The sequence below is a fragment of the Asterias amurensis genome, chromosome 6, assembly GCF_032118995.1.
Source record: "Asterias amurensis chromosome 6, ASM3211899v1".
NCBI classification, from domain to species: domain Eukaryota; kingdom Metazoa; phylum Echinodermata; class Asteroidea; order Forcipulatida; family Asteriidae; genus Asterias; species Asterias amurensis.
Window position 1 is genome coordinate 6,229,062 of NC_092653.1, and position 27,541 is coordinate 6,256,602.

The 27,541-nt window shown below is 37.5% G+C and overlaps 1 protein-coding gene across 1 annotated transcript; it reads left to right on the forward strand.

Annotated features, from left to right (window-relative positions):
* Nucleotides 1-2,466: 2,466 nt before the first annotated feature.
* Nucleotides 2,467-27,306, forward strand: LOC139939027 (poly(A)-specific ribonuclease PNLDC1-like). Its single transcript, XM_071934739.1, has 20 exons — nucleotides 2,467-2,632; nucleotides 6,967-7,092; nucleotides 8,401-8,437; nucleotides 8,938-9,013; nucleotides 9,871-9,918; nucleotides 12,198-12,286; nucleotides 12,997-13,100; nucleotides 14,954-15,033; nucleotides 16,392-16,462; nucleotides 16,789-16,849; nucleotides 17,870-17,939; nucleotides 18,806-18,891; nucleotides 19,576-19,711; nucleotides 20,428-20,481; nucleotides 21,577-21,619; nucleotides 22,442-22,541; nucleotides 24,243-24,329; nucleotides 24,805-24,893; nucleotides 26,179-26,277; nucleotides 27,174-27,306. Exons 1-20 carry the CDS (start codon nucleotides 2,554-2,556, stop codon nucleotides 27,241-27,243), a joined length of 1,605 nt encoding a protein of 534 aa, XP_071790840.1. The 5' UTR covers nucleotides 2,467-2,553; the 3' UTR covers nucleotides 27,244-27,306.
* The last annotated feature ends 235 nt before the right edge of the window (nucleotides 27,307-27,541 follow it).

A 27,541-nucleotide genomic window follows, 5' to 3' on the forward strand; every position in this document is an offset into this window, starting at 1 on the left:
GGGTCGTATTACAAGTATATTTGTTTTGTCTTGAGCTAGAGAAATGTAATAGGAGACTTTTGGGACGCTTGGTGGCAGCAGACTTACCAGGTAAAATCCATTGTTCTCGGTAATGTGCGCATGCTCAGAACTACGTAAACAATGGAAATTTACCTGGTAAGTCTGCTGCCACCTAGCGTTCCAAAGTCTCCCATTGGACTGGAGTATATTAATTGATAACTTATTAGTTGTTGATAGCACCAAAACATTGTGAAAAACGGCTCCCTGTGTACACTTTGTGGCATGCATGTGTTGATATATGCACCAAGTGAAAAGACTGGTTTGACAAATACAAATTAATATGTCCAGCGTCTTTAAATTATTGACGTGCAGTTTGTCATAACTGTAGGTGTGTCACTTTTGCAGTAATTGCTTCATAATTATGTTTTATTGCAATTGTAATGTATTTTTGGCCTACTCAATGTTTTTAGGTTTTATTGAATTAAATAAATAAAATCAAATTTATAAAAAAAATAATAATGGTAGACTCATAATGGTCTTCAAAACACTTTTGCTGTAGTTCGGCTCCGGTTTAGGCATTTCGCATGCAGTTAAACATTTTTTTACAGTTTTAGAAAAGCACCTTACAATCCCACCATTTTAAAAACTGACTTCTTCTTGGGTGTACCGGACTTGACTACAACACTGATGGGGAGCTCCCCATAGTATAAATCATTGTGAGAAACGGCTCCCTCTGAATTAACGTACTTTAATTCCACGAATTTGATTTCGAGACCCCAGAATTAGATTTTGAGGTCTCAAAATCAAGCATCTGAAAGCACACAACTTCGCGTGACAAGGGTGTTTTCTTTCATTTTTATCTCGCAACTTCGACGACCAATATTGAGCTCAAGTTTTCACAGGTTTGTTATTTTAGGCCTATATGCATGTTGAGATACACCAAGTGAGAAGACTGGTCTTTCACAATTACCAATAATAGTGTCCAGTGTCTTTAACGAGTCGCGTCGGAGCAGCACGTTGACAAGAACGTGTTCCCTGGTTGGCCGATGTTAAATTCGTTAACCGGCGGTTAATAGCGTCCATTTCAGACCCCCCTGCCACCACCACCACAAAAAAAACCAAAAAACAACAACATGGTCGTCTTTTGGGGAGTTACGCCCTTTCCGATACGAAATATTTGTAAATGTAGGAGCTACCAATGGAGACTGTTTCCTGCCTGTATCGAATGCAATTCCTCTGTGCAATAGTATCCGGAACACATTTTAGCATATGCAATAATGTCCGCCGGACGGTTTTGCATATGCAATCGTGTCCGCCCGGGTGACGCTGCTGCATAATGCAATTGTGTCCGCCCGGACACATTTGCATATGCAGTTGTGTCCGCCCCCGTGCAAAACCGTCCTTGCAGTAAACGCCCTTGGTCGACGGAACACGTTCGCCATTTTTTTTACAAGCTAAGTGCATGTCATGACTGGGAAATGTTCGGCCGTTGGGTATTCTCTGCAATCATTACGTGAATTTTCATGCTGCATAATTTACGTAGGTTCAGTGCATGCACGCTTATTTACGCGCGCATATAATGTACAGTCATGTACATGTCTGCTGCATGCCGGGACGGTTTTTGCATAGCCCCGGACACGATTGCATATGCAAAAGTGTCCGGAGCGGACAGTATTGCATGGCGGACACAATTGCATTTGACACCGGCCACACCCCGCCCGCCCCTATTAAAGGTGGTATAGTAGGCTTTTAGCTCATATCTGGGCCCGATTTCATAAAGCCTGTACAAGCACAAAACCCTGCTAAGCTCAGAACATTGCTTAGCAAGTTAAGTCAAATAAAATAAAATAACCACTTGATCGTCCGAATTTTTCTCAAAAGAGGAGGATGAGTGTCTTTTTATTTTATGTGTTTATTTGTTTTCCAACAACCAAAATGCCGCTAAGTCAAAATGCCGTGGTGATGGAAGACCGTCGCAGGATATTTTGGGTCCCATTCCCATTATGTGGTTGTGTAAACGATTTTTTCAACTCGAATTTTGTTTTATGAAACACTAGAAAGCATCAAGTTAGATTCGGGAAATTTCATCGAGGTGCTTATTTAAAAGAACAAAAACTATCATTATGCTTACCAATACCAATGTTCATTTCTGCTTAGCAGAAAATTGTAAAGGAATTAGGCCCTGCTGGCAGTAGACGGCCCCGCCCCCACCATTCCCCCTCCCTCCCCCACCCCCCCCCCCCCCCCCCCCCCGCTTACCCCTCCCCTACCCGTCATGACATTGAGACGACACCACCAATGCGTTATGTCCCCGTGAGATTGTTCACCACTGGACCCGATGAGAACGAGGTTGGTAGTTTATGATTTCGGCAAGTTAGGCCGTGTCCGAAACGACGACTTCGGCTACAGCTACGGCTAGATCAGCGCGTCTATCAGTGTTGAAGAATAGGCAGATGCGCGCAATCTAGCCGTAGCTGTAGCCGAAGTCGCCCTTTCGGACACGGCCTTATAAACAAAAGCGGCATGTTCGAAACAAAAGTTTGAGCTTTCGCCATGACTAATGTGACAAGAAACAACTTTGAAGAATTACTTCCAGAAATTATCTCCAGTATTGAAGCGAGTGAGTTTGTTGGTAAGTGTGAAAGAATCTTCAAGATAAAGCTCATATTTAGAATGAAAGAATGCATTTTATGTAGGTTTTTGCAGTGACTCAACAACTCAAATCGGGTGAGCTGTTGTTGTGTCACCGAGTTTAGCGTTGCATCTATTTCGTGAAAATGCAAAACACTACAGGGAAAACTTTCCGTATAGTCCACCACTTTCTCACTCATTTTTACAAAAAGGGATATCTCATTGAGGTAAATAAGATACTAAATTATTTCATATCGAATGAAAAAGTGGTGGCGCCATACGGAAACTTTTCCTTCTTCCAAAAAATACCAAACGAATAAATCTAAAATTTTAGTTTGCTGACGCTTTCGGTTTTGGAGTTACCAGTTGTCAAAGTTTGGGCCAAAAAAAAGCCCTCGAAAAACGAATAGTACATTCCCTGTAAACACAAAAACGTGCGCCAAGGTCATCCCAAAAAAAGTAAAACATTTTTTGAAACCTCCAGTTGGGCTTAGGCCTATAAGTATAACAAAAGTAAAAAAAAAATTGGGGATCTCATTGGCGCGTCATGTTACGCGCACCTGAACCTTTGACGAACAGTGCCCTCATGCCATTTTCAACGCCTCATAACTCAACGCGCCTATAGGATCATATGAATTGAATAAGTTCAAATGTAAGAGCTTGCATCCCTAAAACAAATTTAAGTGCAAAGTGCGTGGGATCTCATTGGTGCAGAGAGATAATAGAGGTCAAAGTTCAAATTTTACCAATATATTGCGTTTTCGCACCTCCGTAACTTTGCGCGCCAACATAAAAAAAATATGTTAATGACAACCGGATGTTGGAACAGTTTTCATCTAATGACAAATGGAAAAAGAATCTTGGGATCTCTGCAACTTGCAACTTGAAAATTTTCTAAAGTATTGCCATTTCACACATTTTTGCCTAAATTGGGACAACATTCACTTTTTTCATCACTGTATGTATCTGTGGCAACAAGATCCCATCAATGTTTTCTTGTATTTGGTTAAGTTGAGTGTTCCTAAACAGATTTCAATTGAAAAATAATTGGGATCATGTTGGCCCACCAATATAACAAAGGTCAAAGGTCATATGAAACTACACTACTGCCTATTTCGGGCGATTTTGCGTCGTCTAGAAATCCACGCGCCAATATGATCCCATTAAGTTGTCTGCGTTTTATGATTATATAGATTCTCAGCAGCACATAAAAAGCAAAAACCAAATGGGATTTGAGTGGCGCTAACAAATATTACAGATCAAAAGTTCACAATACATGCCTATACTTATGCATTGCTGTGGCAACCGAAAGTGAGAAATATCCCCCAATTTCAAAATGTTGGCAAACCAAGAAGGTGTCAGGTCTCCAAAACGAATTTTGGTCAAGAGAAAGACTGGACTTGTTTTTACAAATGGTGTTAGTTTAATGTTGGTTGGTAACTGTTGCCAAGGTCAAAGGTTACAAAGAATATGGGTGTTTTTTATATTTTCTGTCAAGAGCCAACTTCAGAGCCTTTTCAAGATTTTATTTAATGAACAAGGGCTCTATCCTTTATGTTGGGGAAAACCACTTATAATATCTAGGCACATGTGATTGTCCCAAATTAATTATAGAGCCCTTGTTCATTTGATAAAATGTTGACATGGCTTTGATGTTGGCTCTCCACAGAAAATATTGGTGTTTTGTAATACATTTTCTGTCAAGAACCAACTTCGAAGCCCTGTCAACATTTTATCAACTAAGGAAGGGCTCTATAATTAATTTGGGACAACCAAGTTGCAGAGATCCCAAGATTCTTTTTCGTTTAATTCATGGGATCTTATAGGCGCGCTGAGTTATGAGGCGTTGAAAATGGCACGAGGGCACTGTTCGTCAAAGGTTCAGGTGCGCGTAACATGATGCGCCAACGAGATCCCAATTTTTTTTTTTTACTTTTGTTATTTATAAGCCCAACTGGAGGTTTCAAAAAATGTTTTACTTTTGTTGGGATGACCTTGGCGCACATTTTTGTGTTTACAGGGAATGTACTACTCGTTTCTCGAGGGCTTTTAGGCCGAAACTTTGATAACTGGTAACTCCAAAACCGAAAGCATCAGCAAACTAATATTTTGGATTTATTCGTTTGGTATGATAATGTATCACTCTAATTTTTGGTGAGCTGCTTTAGCAGTATGCGAGCCTATGTAACCGATTGTGTCCGTCCGTCTGTCCGTCCGTCCGCACTCAGTGGAAATGTTAAAGTTTTGGGTTTAAGTTTCAGTGTTTGAGTTGAGTTGTTTTTGGTATGTACAAGCCCAAGTGAGATTGTTACATATACTTGTCAGTCATTTTTTGTAGTTTTTAGCTATGTTTTCCAATAATGTTGAAGTTTTTGGAATAAGAAAATGTTAAAGTTTTTGGAATAAATATTTTTTTTAAAGTTTTTGGAACACTAAAAATGTTAAAGTTTTTTTTTTCAGGCTCAAAGTTAAACATTGACATCTGGATTTTAAAGAAACAAACTCAAACTTAAATCTTAAAGTTTTGAAATAATTTGTTTAAACAAAAAACAATCTCTCTGTCACTGGTTCCAGTTGAATGAGCTGAAACAATGAAAAACATAAAATGATCATAACTCCTGATTGCAACGATGTACTGACTTGAAACTTAAGTCAAATTTTGCTTCTGTCGTATAGATACATATGAAAAGATAAAATTCAAAGAGAGCATCAATGGTTCCAGTTGAATGAGCTGAAACAATGAAAACCTTAAATGGTCATAACTTCTTATTGCAACGATGTACTGACTTGAAACTTAATACATTGCTTCTGTCGTATAGATACATATGAAAAGATAAAATTCAAAGAGTGCATCAATGGTTCCAGTTGAATGAGCTGAAACAATGAAAACCTCAAATGGTCATAACTTCTTATTGCAACAATGTACTGAATTGAAACTATTCTTCTGGAAAAGGCAAACTGTCCCTTTAAATGGTCATCACTCTTTATTGCAATGATGTACAGATTTAAAACTTCCATCAAATATTGCTGCTTACATGTAGATAATATGAAAAGATGAAAACCTTAAATGGTCTTAACTTCATACTTGTCAATGTCTCCACCCCTGTGACCATCAGTTGATCAAATGATTGGTTTTTCTGTTAGTCATTGGTTCTATCTGGCGATCGGCAGCTCGCCATGGCAGCTTCGCTGTCTAGTTTAGAAGAAGATCTGAGAACCCATGAATCACCATTTGGTACACTCTTACAGGCAGGGACTCTTAACTACTAGCCTAGAGAAGTAGATCTCGATGTCTGTGTTATTGTTATTAATAAATTAGTGCTGTTTTTCTGGGAATTAAATAAATTTCGGAACAAACAGGAAAGGTTTTCCCGCCACCACTTTTTTTCATTGGGTTGGTTAATCATTGAAATTAGTTAAAACATGTTATTATCTAATTTACTACTCAAATGATGAGATATCCTTGGGAAAAATGAGTGAAAAACTGGTTGCAGGATGGATGGAAAGTTTTCTGCGGGGTCAGTTTCACAAAGGAAAGCATTAAAAGTTAAAACAAAACTACTTGAAACAATAAATAGGAGACATAACAAAAATAAGAAGGAAAAAGGCGTTTACAATTAAATCGAGCCCTGCCATGTGCAGATAAACTTTCTTTAAAAAAATGGTTAGAATTACAAAATTGCAATAACTTTATATGCAGTGACTCCACGAATTTGATTTTGAGACCTCAGATTTAGAATTTGAGGTCTCGAAATCAAGCATCTGAAAGCACACAACTTCGTGTGACAAGGCTGTTCTTTTCTTTTGTTATTATCTCGCAACTTCGATGACCGATTGAGCTCAAATTTTCACAGGTTTGTTATTTTATGCATATGGTGAGATACACCAACTGTGAAGACTAGTGTTTGATAATTACCAATAATGTCCTTAAAGCCATTGGACACTTTCGGTAAACAGTATAATAATAAACCTGTGAAAAGTTAGGCTCAATCGATCATCGGAGTCGGGAGAAAATAACGCGGAAAACCCTACCTTGTTTCCGCACGTTTCGCCGTGTAATGACATGTGTTTAAAATAAATCTGTAATTCTTGACAACGAGAATTGATAGTTGTTTGAATGTTTTCTCGAAAAGTAAAGCGTTTCATTGAATAATATTTCAAGAGAAGTCTTTCACCATTACCTTCTGTAAACCCTGTAAGTTATTTGTAAATCTGTGAACTTTTTTTTTTCTGTGCCGAAAGTGTATAATTGCTTTAAACATGAGTAGCTGAAATTGTAAACTTACATGTAGGTCTATAAAGGTTTAATAATAAGTGTTGTGTGTGTATCTTTAGCTATTGATACGGAGTTCACCGGACTACATTTTGAACGAGACAGCTTTAACAGTTTGTTTGATACGACCCAAGATAGATACAAGAAACTAAGGCAGACAGCCACTCAGTTTACCATCTGTCAAATAGGTGAGCTAAAAGGTTTTATGTTTCGATGATCTTCCCGTCGAGGGAGCTAAGAAAAAAAAAAAACAGGATATGAAACGATCAGAGACAACAGTACTTTATTCTTGTCATTGTGAAATCAGCGGTAGGATTCAAACCAAGCTTGTGATTACAAGTGACTAGAGGGACTATAGAGGGTCTATTAGAGGGACTATTAGGTTTGTCATTCTCGGCCAATAATTCATATTGATAAGGGATGCCAGATTATTTGGACATTTGTTTACCAAAATTAGGTTATTTTTTTTAACTAGCTTTGGCCAATGGACCACTGTGATGGGGTTTTCCTACACCACTGCCCAGCAATTTTGTACCAAGACTGCAAAAGTGTGGCTGTAAGCCTGTTTTAAAACTCAAACTTGAGTTGTCCAAAAATAATCATCTGGACCCAATTTTCGTTTTGAGCTGCTTAAGCATAAAAGCGCTTAGAAACCTTGTATTAAGCGCTATATAAATGCATGTTATTTTATTATTGTTTTAAAAAGTTGCTATAAAAAGCACACCAAAATTATGCCTACCAGAATATGGTTACCAGCTAAAATACCATTATATGTACAAAATGCAACTGGTATCCTGCTTGCTTGAGCTTAGCAGAACAATGTTTTCTGCTTAAGCAGCTCTATGATATTGGGCTCTGTGGAGAGGACAAAACTTTTTATTAAGCAACTGTAAGGGGTTTTCCTTTGGAAACATATAAAGTCTTACAAGTGTTTGCAATAATGTCATAGTCGTAGCATTATGAAGCATGGATCACATGCCTAGAAATTCTTCTTATAGGGTAGGCCTTTTTTATTTTGCAAAGGGCACCTCCATAGGATACCTTAAAGTCTTGGGGAAACTTTTGTAGGGGCACTAAGGCCAAGACTAGGGGCAACAGAGGCCATGGCCTCCAGGTAATTTGAGACCTAGGGCTGGGTTCCTGAGAAAACAGACTGGTAGTAAGAGGATATTTTGATAAACTGGTTATTTTGTAATAGATGTTAAGTTTGCATCGGGATAAAGAATATTAATTTGGGTTTTTACCCATATACACCAATGTGTTAAAGCACTGTATACTCATGCTCAGTACTTTGAACAAATTCACAGTCATTATTACTTGGGTGGGATTCAAACCCATGACCCTTGCAATTGGTTAATTTGTATCAAGAACAGAGTAAAAACTTGACAGTCTCACAATTCTTTTACATCAATATGAGCGATCTGGAAATGTGAAGATACGTGACTGGTTGTGTTGTAATAGTCGTTTTTATAATTTTATGGCTTTGTTTTTTCCAGGTCTCTCGGCATTTGTCAAAGTTCCAAGTAAGCAGAAGTGAGTCAATTAATTTTTTATTCATATGAGGAATTGCATGATGGGGTATTAATGCCTTTGGATTGGGCGATGTGGGCTTTATATTAAATATATGGTTTCCCGTTTACATCGTTAACTTATCTGGTCTGCCATTTTGTTGAACCAAATTTTTGAAAAATTAAGGGGACCGCCAATATACCTTTTTCGTGCTGCCTCCATTTTGGTCATGTACCTTTTATCGAATAACAATAATGAACACTAATAATCATTTTGCAAATAGGAACCAGACTATTTTGTTCTTCCAGCCAATTGGTTTGGTTACATTGATATCAATGGGAGAAATTCAAGATGGCTGCACCATGATAAAGGTCTATAATGGCAAGTTATATCTCAGTTGGTGGAGCGCCTGCACTTTAATTCAGAGGTCACAGGTTCAGGTCCTGCATTAGTTGATTTGTCTTTGTTCAACCCAAGGTTTTCTAATTCTAAAAGTCAATCGGTATTTTTGTTCTTCGATGCAGGTATGCGGCACACACTTATAACTTCTACCTTTTCCCAAGGAGTTGCTCCGTCATTGATGCAAGGTTTACCTGTCAGGTATGCACTAACTTTCATCAATATATTTGAAAATAATAATATTTATTCTTAATAAATTTATTCTTAACATAGCATCTGACATTTGAATCCTTAAAACAGATTCATATTGACATTAAGCTAAAAAGAGATTTATAAGCAAAAATACAGCTAGAATACATATTGTACAATAAAAACGACACAAATTCATACAATGAGATAAAACAATACAAGTCGTTCAACACCGTAGACACAACTGTTTTTGACTGCACTATTAACTGTAGTTAATGTAATATCTTAAAATCAGAGTTAGTGCTCCTTTAGTTCTTGTGATAGAACTAGCTCAGTAGTGAATAGTTGTTGCACAGGCTGTACTCCACAATGAATTAAATGGCCCAGGTGACCAGGGGTAATAATGTTGGAAGCGCTTTGAGTATTCAAGTGTCTCTTTTTTCTTTGCAAAAAATAGCCTGACGCTTTGACCATAGCAGAGTCTTTCTCAAGCCTTCGAGAAGGACTCTGCTAGGGTCCAAACTTCAGCCCATTAACTATTTTGTTATTACCATACATGTAGGTCGCTTTGGTTCAGAAGCAGTATGCAACAGCTTGTTTTCTTTTACTTTTTTTCTCTTTGAGAAAACAACTTACCAACCAAAACAAAAGGACCGAGGTTATAAATGCAAAAAAATAGTTAAAAGCCTGACATTTTGACCCCAGCAGAGTCTTACTCGAAGGCTAAAAGACAACACAACAAACGGGAACAGGTAACTATACAGTAACAAAAGTAGTGAAGTGGAAATACATGAATGGAGTTAGAAAGCCTGCATACAAAACAAAGGGAAAGGCCTAAACAATGAATATCTCTTTCTAATATTTTGTAGGCATCCAGCATCCAGTTCCTGTGTCAGTACAAGTTTGACTTCAACAAGGTAACTATCTGTTTTCTCATTATCATTGGGTCAGTAGCCTCCCCCCCCCCCACAGGATGCAAGGGCAGATTCATTATGTGCTGTGCCTAAGGTGTTGGAATTGAGGGAAAAAAGGTGACAGAATCTTCAGCGTCGGTCGTGTACAAAAAGTGCATTGAAACAAGCATCATTAGGAAAAAACAACTGTGTCTATCACTCTGCTTTTTATAAAGAAACACACATTCAGGCTACTATAGGCTTAGGCTGAAAAAATGTTACGTTGGGGTAACTTGACCTACCCTAAAAATACGGCCGACCCTGGATATTTTTTACTTTTTCAAGGGAAGAAATTTAATGATTAAAAATCTATTTAAAGACAAAAAAATGAAATAAATGTCATCAAGAGTTAAAAAATATACTATTTGTTGTGTGTAGCCTGGTTTTCTTTTGTTATCGTGTACACTACCAGCTCAAACAATTAGAAAACATGTCATATTCTTTGCTGGGAGGGAGAAAAAAAATCCCTACCTACCTATTTTTGGGCCCGTTACGCCAACATAACATATATTTTTTTTTTATGCCTTATGATCAATCAGTATCTATTGTACTTTGGTGTGATTACTGCATCCATGGCAATTTAAGACAGACACACATTGGAGCTGATGAACTGTAGTTTAAAGGCAGTGGACACTATTGATAATTACTCAAAATAAGTATCATCATAAAACTTTTCTTGGTTACGAGTAATGGGGAGAGGTTGATAGTATAAAACATTGTGAGAAACGGCTCCCTCTGAAGTGACGTTGTTTTCGAGAGAGAAGTAATTTTCCACGAATTTGATTTCGAGACCTCAAGTTTAGAACTTGAGGTCTCGAAATCAAGCATCAGAAAGCACACAACTTCGTGTGACAAGGGTGTTTTTTCTTTCATTATTATCTCGCAACTTCTATGACAGATTGAGCTCAAATTTTCACATGTTTATTATTTTATGCATATGTTGAGATACACCAAGTGAGAAGACTGGTCTTTGACATTTACCAATAGTGTCCACTGTCTTTAAAGGGCCTGCAGAAAACATCAGAATTTGTAATTTGTCCTTTGGCCGATTTTCTTTTAGAATAAGGGCCATTCTTCAGGCTGTGCAACCTTTTTGCATGGGACCTTATCACACATTTAACATTTAGCATTTGACTATTTAAACCTGTTATCAAGGACCAGAGCATGAGATCATGACAAGAACTGAAAATTTACAACATATTTATTTTGGATAGATTTTTCTAACATTGTTACATTTTCTTTGTACATATATGGCATTTATTTTATGAATAATAATAATAATAACAAAGAATATTTATAGGGCGCCAGAATCCACCAAAATGAGGTGCTCAAGGCGCACAGGAGGGGGAACCACACACAGCAAGGAAAATAAGATAAATAGACCAATTACACATAGGCGAGACTAAACAAAGCGGTTTTCAACTTAACCTTGAAAGTATTGATGTTAGAAATATTGCGGATTTGTAGAGGCAAGTCATTCCAGAATGTGGGTCCAGCATGGGAAAAAGACCTATCGCCCCATGACTTGCTACTCTTAGTAACTTGAAGCATGCATGCATTGGAAGATCGGAGAGATCGCACAGGAGTATAAGCTTTAACAAAAGAAATGTTATATATAGGAGCAGAACCATTAATGCAATGAAAGATAAGCAACAGAAGTTTGAAAGTAATATGAGATTCGACTGGTAGCCAGTGTAGTGACTTCAGAATCAGTGTAATGTGAGTGTGTTTCCTGGTAAGAGTGACAATACGAGCAGCTGCGTTTTGTAATTTTTGTAGTTTAGAAAGTTAAGTTTGGGGTAAGTGAAAAACAAGACCATTACCGAAATCCAGCCGAGAAGAAATGAAAGCATGGACCATTTTCTCAGTGGCTGGACAGGTCAGGTATTTGCGGATCAGGCCAACATTTCTCAACTGGTAACAAACAGATTTACACACATTGGATTTATATGACCTGACAATAGACTATGTACAATCGAAATTTATACCAAGATTTCTGCAAGAATGAGAGAGAGGAATCACAGAATCAGCAATCTTGAAAGAAGTAAAATTGATCTTATTTAATTGATATTATAGAGTGGTGACTCTGTCTTGAACTTTGGTTTAAAACCTTGCAGGATCGTGCCCATGCAATAATAAACTTAAGGACCTCGCCTTGGCCTTGGCCCTGGCCTTTTTAAACCAACGTTCAAGACCTTGTACCACTCTTTTATTTTCTTACTGAAGAATGTTGTTTCTCACAGCTGTTTCATGAGGGAGTTACTTACGTCAGTACAGAGGAGGCCGAGGGGTTAAGGGAGCAGGCTGAGCAGCACGAAACCATTCTTACAAGGTGTGGCTTATTATTCAATTCAATACACGTTTATTTCATACTCTTGTTGAGAAAACAAAACAATTGTGAGAATTAGACAGTACATAGAAATTTAACAAATCTAAAGTAAATTAAATTATACAGAAAAACAATATAAACTAAAAGCAAATAATAAATTAATAACTAGGAATTATTATTATTATCATTAATATTAAAATTATTATTATTATTGGTTTTTTTAGAATCATTAAAAATATACATTTTCCATCGCGACCAACGGCGGAATTAGGGAAAACAACATACAAACATCAGAAGGAAAGATTTAAAAATAATAGTTGCAGTCTTTGTTAAAAACATGAGGACAAATCATTTATTCAAAAGGTTGATTCTTATTATTATTAGTACACACGGAGCTGGGCTTTTTTTTAAATCGAGAAGTTCTGCTTTTAAGTTTCAGACTTTTTCGTTGGTAATGACTTTCACCCCTGCATACTACACAGTTTAGTTTAGCCAACACCATTGTTCCTTTATTATGCAGTGATTCTCCATCAAGGCCGGGCAATGGCAGGAAAAAGTGTGACACTGGGAAAGGTTTTCTTTTGTTTGAGTTGCCACACGAAGGAAACGCATCGGATCGCGGGCGTGCCCGTGACATACATGTAATTTATCCATGCTCCCGTACTTTAAGAATTGTAATTGATTGATTTTTATTTGATTGATTTTGATCACAGTGATGTGGATAGGGATTTGATCAAGAGTTTGTCGTCCCAGTTGTCTGAGTGGTTGCCTAGTGCCAATGATGGGGATCAGATCAGCATGGCCAAGATCCAAGACGGTAAGTTGAGACACACAGACTGAAAGGAAAGGCACTGGACACCTCACTTGTCAAAGACCAGAATTCTTGCTTGTGTATCCCAATATATGCATAATATAACAAACCTGTGAACAGTTGGGCTCAATTGGTCATCGAAGTTGCGCGAGAATAATAAAAGAAAAAACACCATTGTTACACAAGTTTGTGTGCTTTCATCAGATGGCTAAAAAAAAAAAATACTTCAGGCTTGAGTTCTTTTAATATTTGAGTGAGAAATTACCTTTTTCTTAAAAGCTATATTACTTCAGAGGGAGCCGTTTCTCACAAATTTTTATGCTATCAACAGCTCTCCATTGCTCGTTACCGAGTAAGTTTTTATGCTAACAATTACTTTGAGTAATTACCAATAGTGTCCAGTGCCTTTAAACTTACACGGTTTGAAGATAATGATGGTATAAAGCTTTCCTTAAAATATTACTTCCTAATTGCTGTAGTTTGTGAGAAATTAGTAATTTTGTAAAACAATGTCACAAAAATAATTTCCGTCTCAAAAGAGGCGAAAATTATTTTATGTCAAACATGTTTACCAGTACTTGTATTTACGCGACTCTCCTGAAAACGCTCTGTGGTTTTCTCTTTTTTTTTTCCTCCAAAACTTGATGACTACTAAAGCTGAAACTTACAGGTAAGTTTGTTATATTACAAACATCTTCATTCACAGTGAGTTGAGATACACGAAGTGAGAAGACTGGTCTTTTACGACAAAAGTTGTTTACAAAACAAACTGTATAAAACGATATCATCATGGCATCGTCATGTGTTTTTAAGCACAGAACGTAGCTAAGCACAACACCATTATGCTCACTAGAATATGGTCACCAGCCAAGATACTATGACACATGTACCATGACTGGTATCCCGCTAAGTTTTGCTAACAGTTGGAAATCGTTATCAAAGTAATCATTTCTGCTTATTAAATAAGCAGCTCTGTGAAATTGAACCCGTGTTTTATGAACATGTGTGAAAAATTTGTAACTAATGAGTGCTTCCTGCCTCACTCTTAATGAGACATCAACTTTGAAGAAACCATTTGAAAACTTTATTGACAAAAAAATTGTTGAAAAATGGCGTGGAAGATAGAGGTAGAAACCATTTCTCCAATTAAAATGTTTTTTAACCTGTACTTCGCATTTTTCCTTGGGTTGCTTTTTAACGGAAATGAAGTGATACAACCCACGTAATTTAAAGGTAGGGTCATAATTGGTACTCGAAAAGAACTAATGATTTTTTTTTAAATTGACAAATGGCGTGGAATGATAGAGGTAGAGACCATTTCTCCAATTAAAATGTTTTTTAACCTGTCTATAACATTTTTCCTTGGGTTGCTTTTTTAGTCGTAATAAAGTGATACAACCCACGTTATTTCAAGGTTTGAACATATTTGGTACTGAAAGTATTTTGAAAAAATGATTCCATTTGCAATAAAAGCCCCCTTTGGTTTGGATAATTTCTCACCCCCCAAAAAAGCATGATTGTGAGAAACGATTCCTTCATGAATCGTTTCTCAGCATAATGAGGCCTGGTGTCCTTTCACGAGTGCTGAAGCAACAGATGCACTCACCGTCACCTTACTAACCGTGGATGGATTTGAAGTTAAACTGAATTTTTATTTAGCTGTTTTCTCGGCAAGTAGACACTATTCATCTGAAACTGTTCACGGGTGATTTTCATAGGGTCTTTATTGATAAGCATTGTGTCTTTTTTGATAAGCATGCCGTGGCCTAGAGTAAAGAGCACTGGACTCAAGCATAAGGCATTTTATCATTTAGGATTACAAAAGGAACTACCCTTCTCTTTCTATTTTCCCCCATCAGATATTTTGTCAATTCAGGTGCAAGCACTGTTGCGGAACTATTTTCCAACTATTTGGACATCTAAAGTCAACACAGGGGAGGTATAGTTAAAAACAAATTCATACATTATTATTTTTATTAATGCCATGAACACTGCAGCCTGCACCTGCAAAATTGTATGCTCACAGCTTTTGCTTTGAGTTTACTGTTTTATTTGAACAACCTCTAAATAACGGTCGACCCCACAGTGGAAATCTGACTCAGACTGCATGCCAAGGAGTCTTTTCAATTTCGGTTGTTTTAATGGCACTGTTTGGTAATTGCTCAAAATAATTTTTAGCATTAAAAACTTACTTGTTAGTGTTCAATGGAGAGATGTTGATAGTATAAAACATTGTGAGAAACGGCTCCCTCTGAAGTAACGTCACTTTTGAGAAAGAAGTTCTTACTAAAATATTTGAATTTGATTTTGAGGTCTCGAATTCAAGCATCTGAAAGCACAAGGATGCTTTTTCTTCCATTATTATCTCACAACTTCGACGACCAATTGAGTTCAAATTTTTACAGGTTTGTTATTTTATGCATATGTTGAGATTCACCAAGTGAGAAGACTGGTCTATGACAATTACCTAGGTTAGGTTGTACATATAATTATATTTCAAAAGATGGTGGGGTTTTAAAATATCGCTGAAAATCCGTAGCAAATTTGTCCACACAGAAAGAAAAGTTATGACAGTAATTTTTTTTTTTATGCAAGTCGCCCAAAACAAGGCTAAACGCCACTCTGGGTTAAGGGCTACAAGGAAGAAAACATAGACATGCAGAAAACTCAGTGGAGCTGAAGGTGGGAATTGACATTCCTCTTAAAATATGGAAGATCGTAGTATTGCTTCACAGAGTAAAATTTGGGGGCATAAACAAGCTTTAAAAAAAATTCATAACCACATTACTTCTAAGAGAAATGTTTCTCAAAATGCTTTATACTTAACGAAAAGCTGCTGTAGGCTCTTTTTAACCAAAAGCTTTTATTGCCATTAGTTTTAAAGCCATTGGACCCTTTCGGTTCAGAAAAAAAAAAAAAAGTTCACAGATTTACAAATAACTTACAGGGTTTACAGAAGGCAATGGTGAAAGACTTCTCCTGAAATATTATTCCATGAAATGCTTTACTTTTTGAGAAAACAGCAAAACAATATAAATTCTCGTTAACAAGAATTACGGATTTATTTTAAACACATGTCATGACACGGCGAAACGCGCGGAAACAAGGGTAGGTTTTTCCGTTGTTTTCTCCCGACTCCGATGACCGATTGAGCCTAAATTTTCACAGGTTTGTTATTTGATATAGAAGTTGTGGTACACAAAGTGTGGGCCTTGGACAACACTGTTTACCGAAAGTGTATAATGGCTTTAAGAGTGATTGCCAAATGTATAACTGCTGTGTATATCCTTCATTCAGATCTTGATAACAAAGGTTACCCCAGAGCAGAGAGCAGACTTACTGGCGGCAGAACCTCCATGGACAGAAAGGTATGTGAAGCCTACTTAATCAAGGCCCAATTTCATGGCTCTGCTTACCGCAGAATTCTGTGCTTATGATCACCATTCTCCACTTAGGTACAAGCGCAAAATTTCTTTGCTAGCCTTGTCAGCATAGAATGCCTAGTAATGTGGAGTACGCAAGTGCACAGGCCGAAATTCCCTTCTAACAGCAAGTGAAATACCTTTGACGTAAACACGGACCAATCTCCTGCTACACCGGTCATAAGTCTACTGGCCGACACTAAAACTACCGGGTCTGTGGTCAAGTGTAAAACTCAAAACCCTGACTAATATGGCTTTTATCTCCCCTACAGGTTACTTGATAGAATTGATGGCTTTACAAAGGTCTTTAGGTGTCTGTCCGAGAGTAAAAAGGTAAATTTTAAATCATGAATTTGTGTTAAAAAAAAATCAAAATAATTTGATCTTAACCACACTGATAAAGTTCATACATTGGATGCTAAACTACTGGCAATGTTTTGTTCTACCTAAAAATAATACTTTTTTTGTGCTTCAAATTATTTTCACTCTATTTTTTGTTGTTTATTTTTTATTTAATTTTGTTTTATGTGACCATCCAAATGTTGAGTTATTGTTGACCCATTGTGTTGGCCAGAGGACACCTAGTTTTTTTTTTTAATTGTCATCAAATTCGGACACCCTTTACCAAATTATGGCTCAACCCTGTTTGGTCTCCAGTGTTTTTCTTATCTCAATTTTATGAATGATACTTTTTCTTTTTACTTTTCTTGTAATTGTATATACCTATAATTGTCTGTTTTGTATGTTTTTAATGTGTCTATGTTTTTACTGTATGCGAGCATTTGAATTACCCTTTTTGGGATCTAATAAAGATTATTTCATTGCATTGTATTGAATTGGATCAACACTGTTCTTACATAACCACATAACCTTGAAGTGAATTGTTTCTCAAAATTCCTTATACTATCCAACACTGCTGTAGGCTTTTAACGGTTTGTACAGGCATGGAACTCTTCGGCGTATCCGTGGCATTCTGTGTTTTTGTTTTTTATTAAGCATGAAAAAAAAAAAAAAAAATTATTTATTTTTTCTGATTTTTTTTTAAAAGCCTAATATATGCCTGGCGACAACAGTGTACAACTACAATCATGTAAAATAAGCCTAGTACATGCTAACAATGCACCTAAGAGCATAATAAACCTCAACATTTTCTAGGGTACCATTGTGGGTATCATGTCCCGTGGCGTTTCAGCTGCCTCGCTCCGCATGTGCGTTGTGCCTCTGAAAATTTTCCTCTTTTTTTTTTTTCAACGGGCAGTTCCATGCCTGTTTGTACTGTAACTAATTTTAAGAGTGATTAACTACCAAACATAAACCTTCCCTTCAAATTGTTTTCCCAACTTGGACTTTCAGCCACTGATCGGTCACAACCTCCTCACTGATCTTCTTTTTCTTCACGCCAAGTTCCACAAGCCACTTCCAGGTGAGACGATCATTTTCTTGAGGGATCAGCCAAATTGTCTCTTGTTTTTCCATAATGTTGTAAGCATTAAACTATAAATAATAGTAAACTTGCGGGTACAACCATTTAATAATTCTCTTTTAAGGGAGTGTTGGCTCTGAAAAGAGCTGATTTCGTCTCAAGGTTTCAAACAGTATACTTTGCTCCTGTTTAGGAGGCCACCTCCTTCTCCTGAAGACGAGCAGAGTATACTGTTCGAAACGTCGAGACCAAGCAGGCCCTTCTCAGAGCCAAACACTCCCTAAAAAGAAAATTATTACATGGTTTACAAATTTTTATTATCCTTCACACCATGCAAAGCTTCAAACATGGGACATGTTGCCACCTACTCCTGGGCCTGAAACGGAGTTGCCCTCTTCACAGTCTGTAATAGACCGATCCATTAGGCTCCGCCCCATTGCGTATTGACCAATCATAACGCAACGAAGGTCCTACAAATAAGGTCCGACATGCGTGCGCGTATGCTTGGCGCACGCGGCAGATTGTGCAGAGAGACATTGGAGAGGCTCACGTGTTCTTGCTCACACGTGTGTCGTGGGCGGAGCCTAATGGATCGGTCTATAAGGATGTAGTCACGGGTGTCATCCACTAGTAGCATGGCTGGTAGAGTAGAATGCACTACCTTACAAATATTTTACGAAGCAATTATGGTTGAGTACCTTGCTCAAGGGCACAGAATTTAAACCAACACTCTGAAAAAAACATAACGCCGAAGAAAAAGTAGAGAATAGTCCCCTGTGAAGGTTAATTTGATTTGGAAGGAAATGCTACCGAACCCTGCTAAAGTCCCTTAAATTGGTGTTTTTGTTGGTTTTTTTTTTCTTCAGAGAAGTTGAATGACTTCAAGAGGAATATTCATGAACTGTTTCCCCACATCTTCGATACCAAACATCTCATCTTGAAGATAAGAAAGGTTAGATTAGTGAATTTTACCCTCTCGTGGGTTCCCGATCGGTATTCTGGTTACTTATGGGTAACCGTACTGGGCACCCACTGGGTAACTATGTGTACTCATCACTGGGTACCCAGTAGGTTTCCAATGGGTAACCAATGAGTAACCAATGGGTACCCAGTAGGTTTCCAATGGGTAACCAATGGGTACCCAATGGGTACCCAGTAAGTTTCCAATGGGTAACCAATGGGTACCCAATGGGTACCCAGTAGGTTTCCAATGGGTAACCAATGGGTACTCATATGGGTACTCTCTCGCATGCATCCTCTCACCTTCTAAAGAGGAAAATCCCATCCGAATATGGATTTTGTTTCCACTCTTCTTGAGAAAGTGACGAATGGACAGTGCTAATCACACATTGGTAAAAGGTAAAATCACAGAGCAATCAGCAAATCTGATGAAAATTTGACAAATAAAGTAAAAAGACTTTAAACCCGAAATGAGAAATGTTAAGTTTTTAGGTATAAATCAACCCGTCTGGCCCTTTAATCAAAGACTCCCCAATACAATAGACAATTTGATTTGGCGTCCACACCCCACACTCTGGACTAACAGTGTACATCTAACAGTGGACGAATTCTAAAAGAATATTTTAAATGAAGGAATATTTACAGCTTGTTGTACCTTGCCCCGCATCTCTTTCAGGGACTAGAGGAGAGAGGTTTGTCGTTGAGCATCACAAGTCTTGAGCAAGTGTACAGGAACTTACACAGTCATAGAGGAAAGTATCTTGTCTTGTACTCTCCTGATATAGTGCTTGCCAACAACGCCTTGAGATACAGTGAGTGCCCCGTCTCTTTTGTCTGTTTTCATGATGCCAATTGCCTCTGCAGCCTTGTCTTTTTTCATTATACAATTGTTGCATGCTGTGACTGGGGTCCATGACGTTTTGTACACCCGAGGGGGGGAATGGAACCCGAGGCGAAGCCAAGGGTGCCATTTGCCCTCGAGGGTGTACAAAACCCATGGACCCCAGTCACAGTGTGCAACAATTGATTTGTTATATCTTTGTAAAATTGTTATTCCTCTTCTCGAAGTTCTGTTGTCATCTGCAAACATTATTACGACGGACTATTCATTGTTTATAAGCAGACGAGCAAGAAACAATTCCCTCGAACCCGTGGCTGTTTCGTACAGAGCACTGGAAATCGACCACTGCCAGTAGCGATCAAGGTGATGTACACCGGTGTACATCACTTTTCATGTTGCCCCGCAAGCCATTTAACATGCGTATTTGTTGCACGGCATGTGATTGGTTCTCGACCAATCAAACTTCACAATTTGTACAGAGGTACAACAAGTAACCTTGACTTGTCTTTTTTCATGTTACCTTGCAGTTGATTTGGGGCAGTTGATTTGGGTTAATAGCCCAAATCAGTTAATGTGTAGCCCTCACCATCCGTGGCCTTGTGATGTAAGGCAATCTCTCATAAACAAATATTGTTAAAAATAAATAAAATAAAGAGTGAACGTTTGGTTTGTTCCCTGCTGCACTAGGTGAGAACGAACTCTTCCATGAAGCTGGATTTGATGCCTACCTAGCTGGCTATGGTGAGTCTCGTACATAACCACAAATCCTAACCCATCAAAATCCAATTATCATACTCAAACCCATTACAATCCAACTGCATGTTTCGATTAATTCTGTTTGACTGATGACTGCACCAGTAATCTGACTGCTTCACAGTGAATCAGGCATACTATACCATCATGGAGACTTTTGATCAATAAATGGCAGCAGACTTACCAGGTAAATTTCCGGTGTTGACGTAGTTCTGAGCTTTCGCACACTTCCGACAACAATGGATTTACCTGATAAGTCTGCTGTGATCTAGCATTATCAAACGTCTCTCAATAGAGTAAACATCTCAAATAATGAGCTACCAATATTGTGATTTTTGTTATTAGAGTGTAGGTAAGCTCTCTAGTAACAACCTTCTATCATTAACAGAAAAGGTTGGGCTCAGTTCAACGAGCTGCTTAAAGACACTGGACACTATTGGTAATTGTCAAAGACCAGTCCTCTCACTTGGTGTATCTAACATATGCATAAAAAAAAAAAACTGTGAAAATTTGAGCTCAATTGGTCAGCAAATTTGCGAGAAAATAATGAAAGAAAAAAACACCCTTGTCACGCGAAGTTGTGTGCTTTCAGATGCTTGATTTCGAGACCTCAAAATCTAATTCTGAGTTTCAAAATCAAATTCTTGGAAAATTTCTTCTTTCTCGAAAACTACGTTTCTCAGAGGGAGCCGTTTTTCACAATGTTTTATACCATCAACCTCTCCCCATTACTCGTTACCAAGTAAGGTTTTATGCTAATAATTATTTTGATTAATTACCAATGGTGTCCACTGCCTTTAAAATACCACAACCCATCAAAATCCAACTGCCAAACCCAAACTCATCAAAATCCAACTGCATGTTTTGATTGGTTCTGTCGGATTGAGGACTGCATGAGCTCACAGCGAATCAGGCACCCTACCACAATCAGAGTTCCAACAATTACCATAGTTTTTTTTTTTTTTATAAGAGTGCCGGCTTTAGTTTCAAAAAATTTGAATACTGTGTCGCCCATTTTTAGAGAAATGCTAGTACACCAACAAACAACCTTATAAAATCTTTGTGCCATTTCCCCTCTATTAGTTTTCTTGAGAATGGCTCACTACATAGCGGCTAAGGATACCAGGTAAAGTCATTTTCATTCTTCCATTTTTATAGAGCCACCGCCAAAGTTTCCTTTGTTTGAAAGTAGTGGTTGGCCTTGTGAAAGTTAGTAGCTTCAGCACTGGCTATGGCCGAATCGCTGAAAAGGCATAAACTCGCAGCCAACTATGTGCCTCGGCACCCTGTTTTGGTTTAAAGACAGTGTACACTATTGGTAATTGCTCAAAAACCAGTCTTCTCTCTTGGGGTATCTCAACATATGAATAAAATAACAAACCTGTGAAAATTTGAGCTCGATCGGTCAGCGGAGTTGCAAGATAACTATGAAAAAAAAAACACCCTTGTCACACGAAGTTGCGTTTAGATGGTTGATTTCGAGACCTCAAGTTCTAAACTTGAGGTCTCGAAATCAAATTCGTGGAAAATTGCTCCTTTCTCCAAAACTAGGTCACTTCAGAGGGAGCTGTTTGTCACAATGTTTTATTCCATCAACCTTTCCCCATTACTCGTTACAAAGTAAGGTTTTATGCTGATAATTATTTTTATTAATTACCAATAGTGTCCACTGCCTTTAAGGTCGCTTTCGAACTGCCTCTAGCTACCAGGCAGTCTCGGTGGTCTAGTTGGTAAGACACTGCTCTAGAATTGCAAGGGTCGTGGGTTCGAATCCCACACGAGTAATATGCCTGTGATATTTTTTCACAGGACTCGGGAAGTACTGAGTATACCGTGCTAATAAACATCGGTGTGGGGGTAAAAACTAAAATTAATATAAATAAAAGCTGTTATGCTTGTAGGACTAACTTTTAGGTCTTTTTCTGTTTGATCTCTCTTTGATGTTTAGTGCGTTGGAGTCTACTCCATTACCATTCAGTAGTTACTTGCCGGCTCTGGCTGAGTATGAAAACAAGATCAACCTGATCAGAGCTCACATACCATACCTTGTAAGTTCACCTTTCCTTTCCATACATTTTTTCAAGGGTCTGGGTACTTCTTTTAGGACACAAAACACAATGTCCACAGATTTACATTAAACTCACACAGTTTTAAGATACATGTAATGATGGTAGAAAGCTTCCCTTAAAGCCATTGGACACTTTCAATAAACAGTGCTGTCCAAGGCCCACACTTCGTGTATCACAACTTCTATATAAAATAACAAACCTGTGAAAATTTAGGCTCATTCGGTCATCGGAGTCGGGAGAAAATAACGGGAAAACCCACCCTTGTTTCCCCACGTTTTGCAGTGTCATGACATGTGTTTAAAATAAATCTGTAATTCTCGCTATCGAGAATTGATATTGTTTTAATGTTTTCTCAAAGAGTAAAGCATTTCATGGAATAATATTTCAAGACAAGTCTTTCACCACTACCTTCTGTAAACCCTGTAAATTATTTGTAAATCTGTGAACTTTTAATTTTTCTCTGTACCGAAAGTGTATAATGGCTTTAAAATGTTACTTCCTGCGGTGGTGTAGTTTTTGAGAAAAATGTATTTTCATGACATTGTTTTACTCATTTCCCAAAAACTACAGCACATCAGCAAGTAATATTTTAAGGTAAGGTTTCTACTATCATTATTTTCAAACGGTGTAAGTTTAAGACATTGTGTTTTGTGTTACAAAAAGTATCCAAACCACTTACATATATATAGGGGTGTCGTGGCCGAGGGTTTTAGCAGTGGACTAAAAGTTCTGTAATTTACAGACTGGTGCTGGAATCCTGGCCTGCTCAGTTTTGACACTTGTGCAAAGAAAATTTAACTAGATCAGGATCTGAACCTGCACCCTTCAATATTTGTTGATGGTCCCCCTCCCCCCCTCTGCCCCTCCCCAATTTGAAATTTTGTCATTTTCAAAATTATCAGAATAAATGATATATATGCAGTACATTCTATGGAATTTTATGTAGTATTACTCAATCTTTAAAATAATTTTTTAATTTACTCACAGATAATCTATTTTGTTTTCCTCAATGCATCAGATTATCTTTGAAAAAATTGTGAAATGGGAAAGCATGGGTGCTGGAAAAGGCTCATATATGTCACTGCAGAGACTTTTAAGATATTGTTTTAGAATGATGCAAATGCAAACTAACCACATTTTTAACTTGGTCACTCTTGTAAAGTTGTGTGTTGCTTAGAAAAACTTAAATATTACTTTATTGATTTAAATCCTGTTCTCATGCAAGTATTAAAGACACTGGACACTATTGGTAATTGTCAAAGACTTGTCTTCTCACTTGCTGTATTTCAACATACGCATAAAATAACAAACCTGTGAAAATTTGAGCTCAATATTGGTCGTCGAAGTTGCGAAATAATAATGAAAGAAAAAACACCCTTGTCACACGAAGTTGTGTGGTTTTAGATGGTTGATTTTGAGACCTCAAATTCTAAATCTGAGGTCTCGAAATCAAATTCGTGGAAAATTACTTCTTTCTCCAAAATTATGAAAATTCAGAGGGAGCCGTTTCTCACAATGTGTTTTACTATCAACCTCTCCCCATTACTCGTTACCAAGTAAGGTTTTATGCAAATAATTATTTTGAGTAGTTACCAATAGTGTCCACTGCCTTTAAGATAAATGACCGAGTCAACCCTAGCAGACAAGATATGGAAAATATTAATTTTCTTTTTCTTGTAGAATCTAGCCGGTGATGATCCAGCCTCATTTCTCCCGAAGCTTCTTTATGTCACTGCAAGAGGGCGCTCTCCTCTTCATGCTATGGAGGCAAGTTGAATTTGTTGTGATCAAGTTCATCAACAAAAATGTGGTGTCAATTCCTCACATAGTAGCATCAAGTTTAAGGTTTTCTTGGCTAGGTCAACAGGGTGTGAGATTGAATCCAGTTCATGACACTTGTGTCCTTGAGCAAGACCGTAAATGCTTCTTTTCACTAAAGGGTAAACGGGTACCTGTGAGGGCAGTGATTGTTCTTGTGATTGATGTAGCTTGGTTCGCTACATAATTTGCAGCGCACAAGCTTTATACTCCCCTAGAAGCTGAAATGGTCTAAGGAATTAAATAAATGGTCCAGTGGTGACCAGGGTTAGATAATGTACAAGTGCCACGATCATGTAAATCAATCCATTTTGCAGCAAGTATGTGTTGGCGCAGAGCGTCAAATGTTTCTGGGGTACTTTCGTTCATTTCTCTAGAAGTTTATTCTCGGAGGTGACGTTATTTTTTGCGTTTTTTTCTACAGTTGACAGCTAAGATGGAAGCATTAGCGTCAGCAGATGTCAAGATGATTGATAGGAGACATGCATTGGTTGCGACTGCAACATACGGAGGGTATGAACCTCCCTGAATGTCTTGTTTACCTCAAAATTCTTCCACGGAAAGGAAATTGGGCTGGATGGGGAAGCCTGCCTCACACATTTCATTTTAATTCAGGCATCATATTCTTCCTACTTAAGTCTGTTTTCCGAATTTTTTTTTGCCCTTAGAAAAATCTTTTAAAAATGTGATTAAAAAGCCTGAAATGTCTTTACAGGCCTACACCATGTACATGTAGATCAGCCCTTGTACTCGATAAAAAAATCATGTTTTTTTTCAAGGAGCTTATATAATGCCTGTTAATTTCTCTGTTTGTCAAATTAACAAGAGATGTTGTGGTAATGGTCTGAAGCGACACGCTTAGTAAAGATCCTAGCTGTGGCTGTAGCCTCCCATTATATGTGGCTTAGCTCTCTTTTAAACCAGCTCCTATGTCATCAGCCATTTGCTTTAGCAAATGTCAAAAATTTTATATAGCAATTTAGACCAGAAAGTTTTGTGCACATTGAATGCTAATATTATGGAATAGCAAATAGTGATTTTTTTACTAGCAACTGATACATTTTGCAAAGCATATTGCTCAGCTACACAAGGGAAATCTTTTACCCTACTAGTTTATACACATTTCTCTCATAGCAACCCAGTCTGGTTTTTGTAAATGTTTTCTTGTTTACCTGTTTGTCTTGTCTCCTTGGTTATAGTTTGTCTGTCCAGACCAGGCTGCCTTCTACAAGTCTTGGCTTCATTTGAAAGCCTTATACTCTCTTTATTTTGGTATTACATAATAGATTAACCTTGTTTTCTCCATCTTCTGTGCTTATTATTTTGCTTATGTAATATTTTTTTCCCAGATTTGTTATTTTATGCATATGTTGAGATACACCAAGTGAGTAGACTGGTCTTTGCCAATTACCAATTGTGTCCATTGTCTTTAATACACATTATATTCCCTAGTATTAATTGATCTAACTTTGTTTAACATTTTGTATTGTTTCTCAGTTTTTGGGAACAAAGTTTCACGCTTTTATCTTTAAATTGACGAACACAGACAGTGAAACTGAGATCCTTTGTAAATATTTGTTACCTTGGCAAGCAGTTTTTTATTTTATTTTTATTTATTATGAGCAAGGATATGGTAAAACAAATTAGTCAGGTTTCGTTTTAATACATTTTGAAATGTTTCTCACAAATTTTTAGGCTTATAACTTATCGGTGAATGCAGACAGTAAAATTTAGATTCTTCAAAAACGTTTTATTGGCAAGTAATTTTAAAATGTTGTTAATTTATTTTGTTTTCTAGGAGCAAGGACATCTTGAGGGCTTTCAAGAATGACAAGGGAATGCACATAGCTTACTATAACATCTTCCAGCATTCTAAACCCATCCGCTATGGCCTCTGGTAAGTTAACCTAGGATATCTTGAGGGCTTTCAAGAATGACAAGGGAATGCACATAGCTTACTATAACATCTTCCAACATTCTAAACCCATCCGCTATGGCCTGTGGTAAGTTAACCTTTATTATACTCATAATGCTCCCCAACAGGTTTTGCCCTTAAAGGGACACATTTCCTTGGATCTGGTTGTGTTGATCTTTAAAAAGCGTTTAAAACCGTTTAAAACCGTTTGTTATCAAATTGATATGATCAGAAATATGTTTTAAAAGTAGAATATAATGATCCACACACACATGCTTTGAAATTACATGGTTTTCCATAACACGGTATGCCATTTTATGGAGTAAATTTTTTGACTCCACAAAATGGCCCGGCTGTGTTGGTTCGTAAAAAAAAAGGTAAAAAAGAAAAACCGTGCAGTTTCGAAGCACATGTGTGTGGATCATTATATTCTACTTTAAAAAAAATCTTTCTAACCATATGCATTTAAGAACAAACGGTTCCAAACAATTTTCACTAGACCAACTCGCCCGATCCAAGGCAACGCGTCCCTTTAACATTTTTTCAATGACTAGCCAGCTTGACTGGTCACCTTGTCATTTCACTAGTCAACTACCTTTTTCACTAGTCCGTATTTTATATTAAATAGAGACTGTCTTTTAACACTGAACTAGCCAGCAGGACCACTTGGAGTGAGTTGTGACTGGTCTTCAATAAAAACAATGTCTTTTTAATCTTGCTTTTAATCAATTGTGCCTGTATGTTGATTTTTATAAGTTGCATGTACTTTTTCATTACTTTTAATCTACTGTTTTGAATACTTTTGATGGGACCACAAGTTGTAAAGGCACTGTCTGCAAATTGTAATGAACCTTTCTGAATTTGTTGTGTGTTTCTAGGGGTGCAGTGGCGGCATTGGGAGCTGTGTGTGTGTGGACCTTACTTGGAGAAAGTCCCAAGAAAACTTAAATGAAGAAATTCCACGGCAACGGACACTTTGCGGGTTCAGGTCAGGACGTTGTTATTCTGCAGTTGACATTATGGACTGCTACTTAAAATTGTTTAGGATGTCATTTTGATCTATGAAAATGGACGGATGAGAAATTTCAGACTTTTGTCTGAATTTGAACTTTTTTTGCCAGGTGAAAAAGTGTTTGCTTTTATCATTTTCCATTTATGAAGTAATCATGCTCTGTGATCTACACCTACGGTGCTGAGGATACTGTTCAAGCTCCTGAAACTCCAAGGGTCACCAAATGGTAGAAAT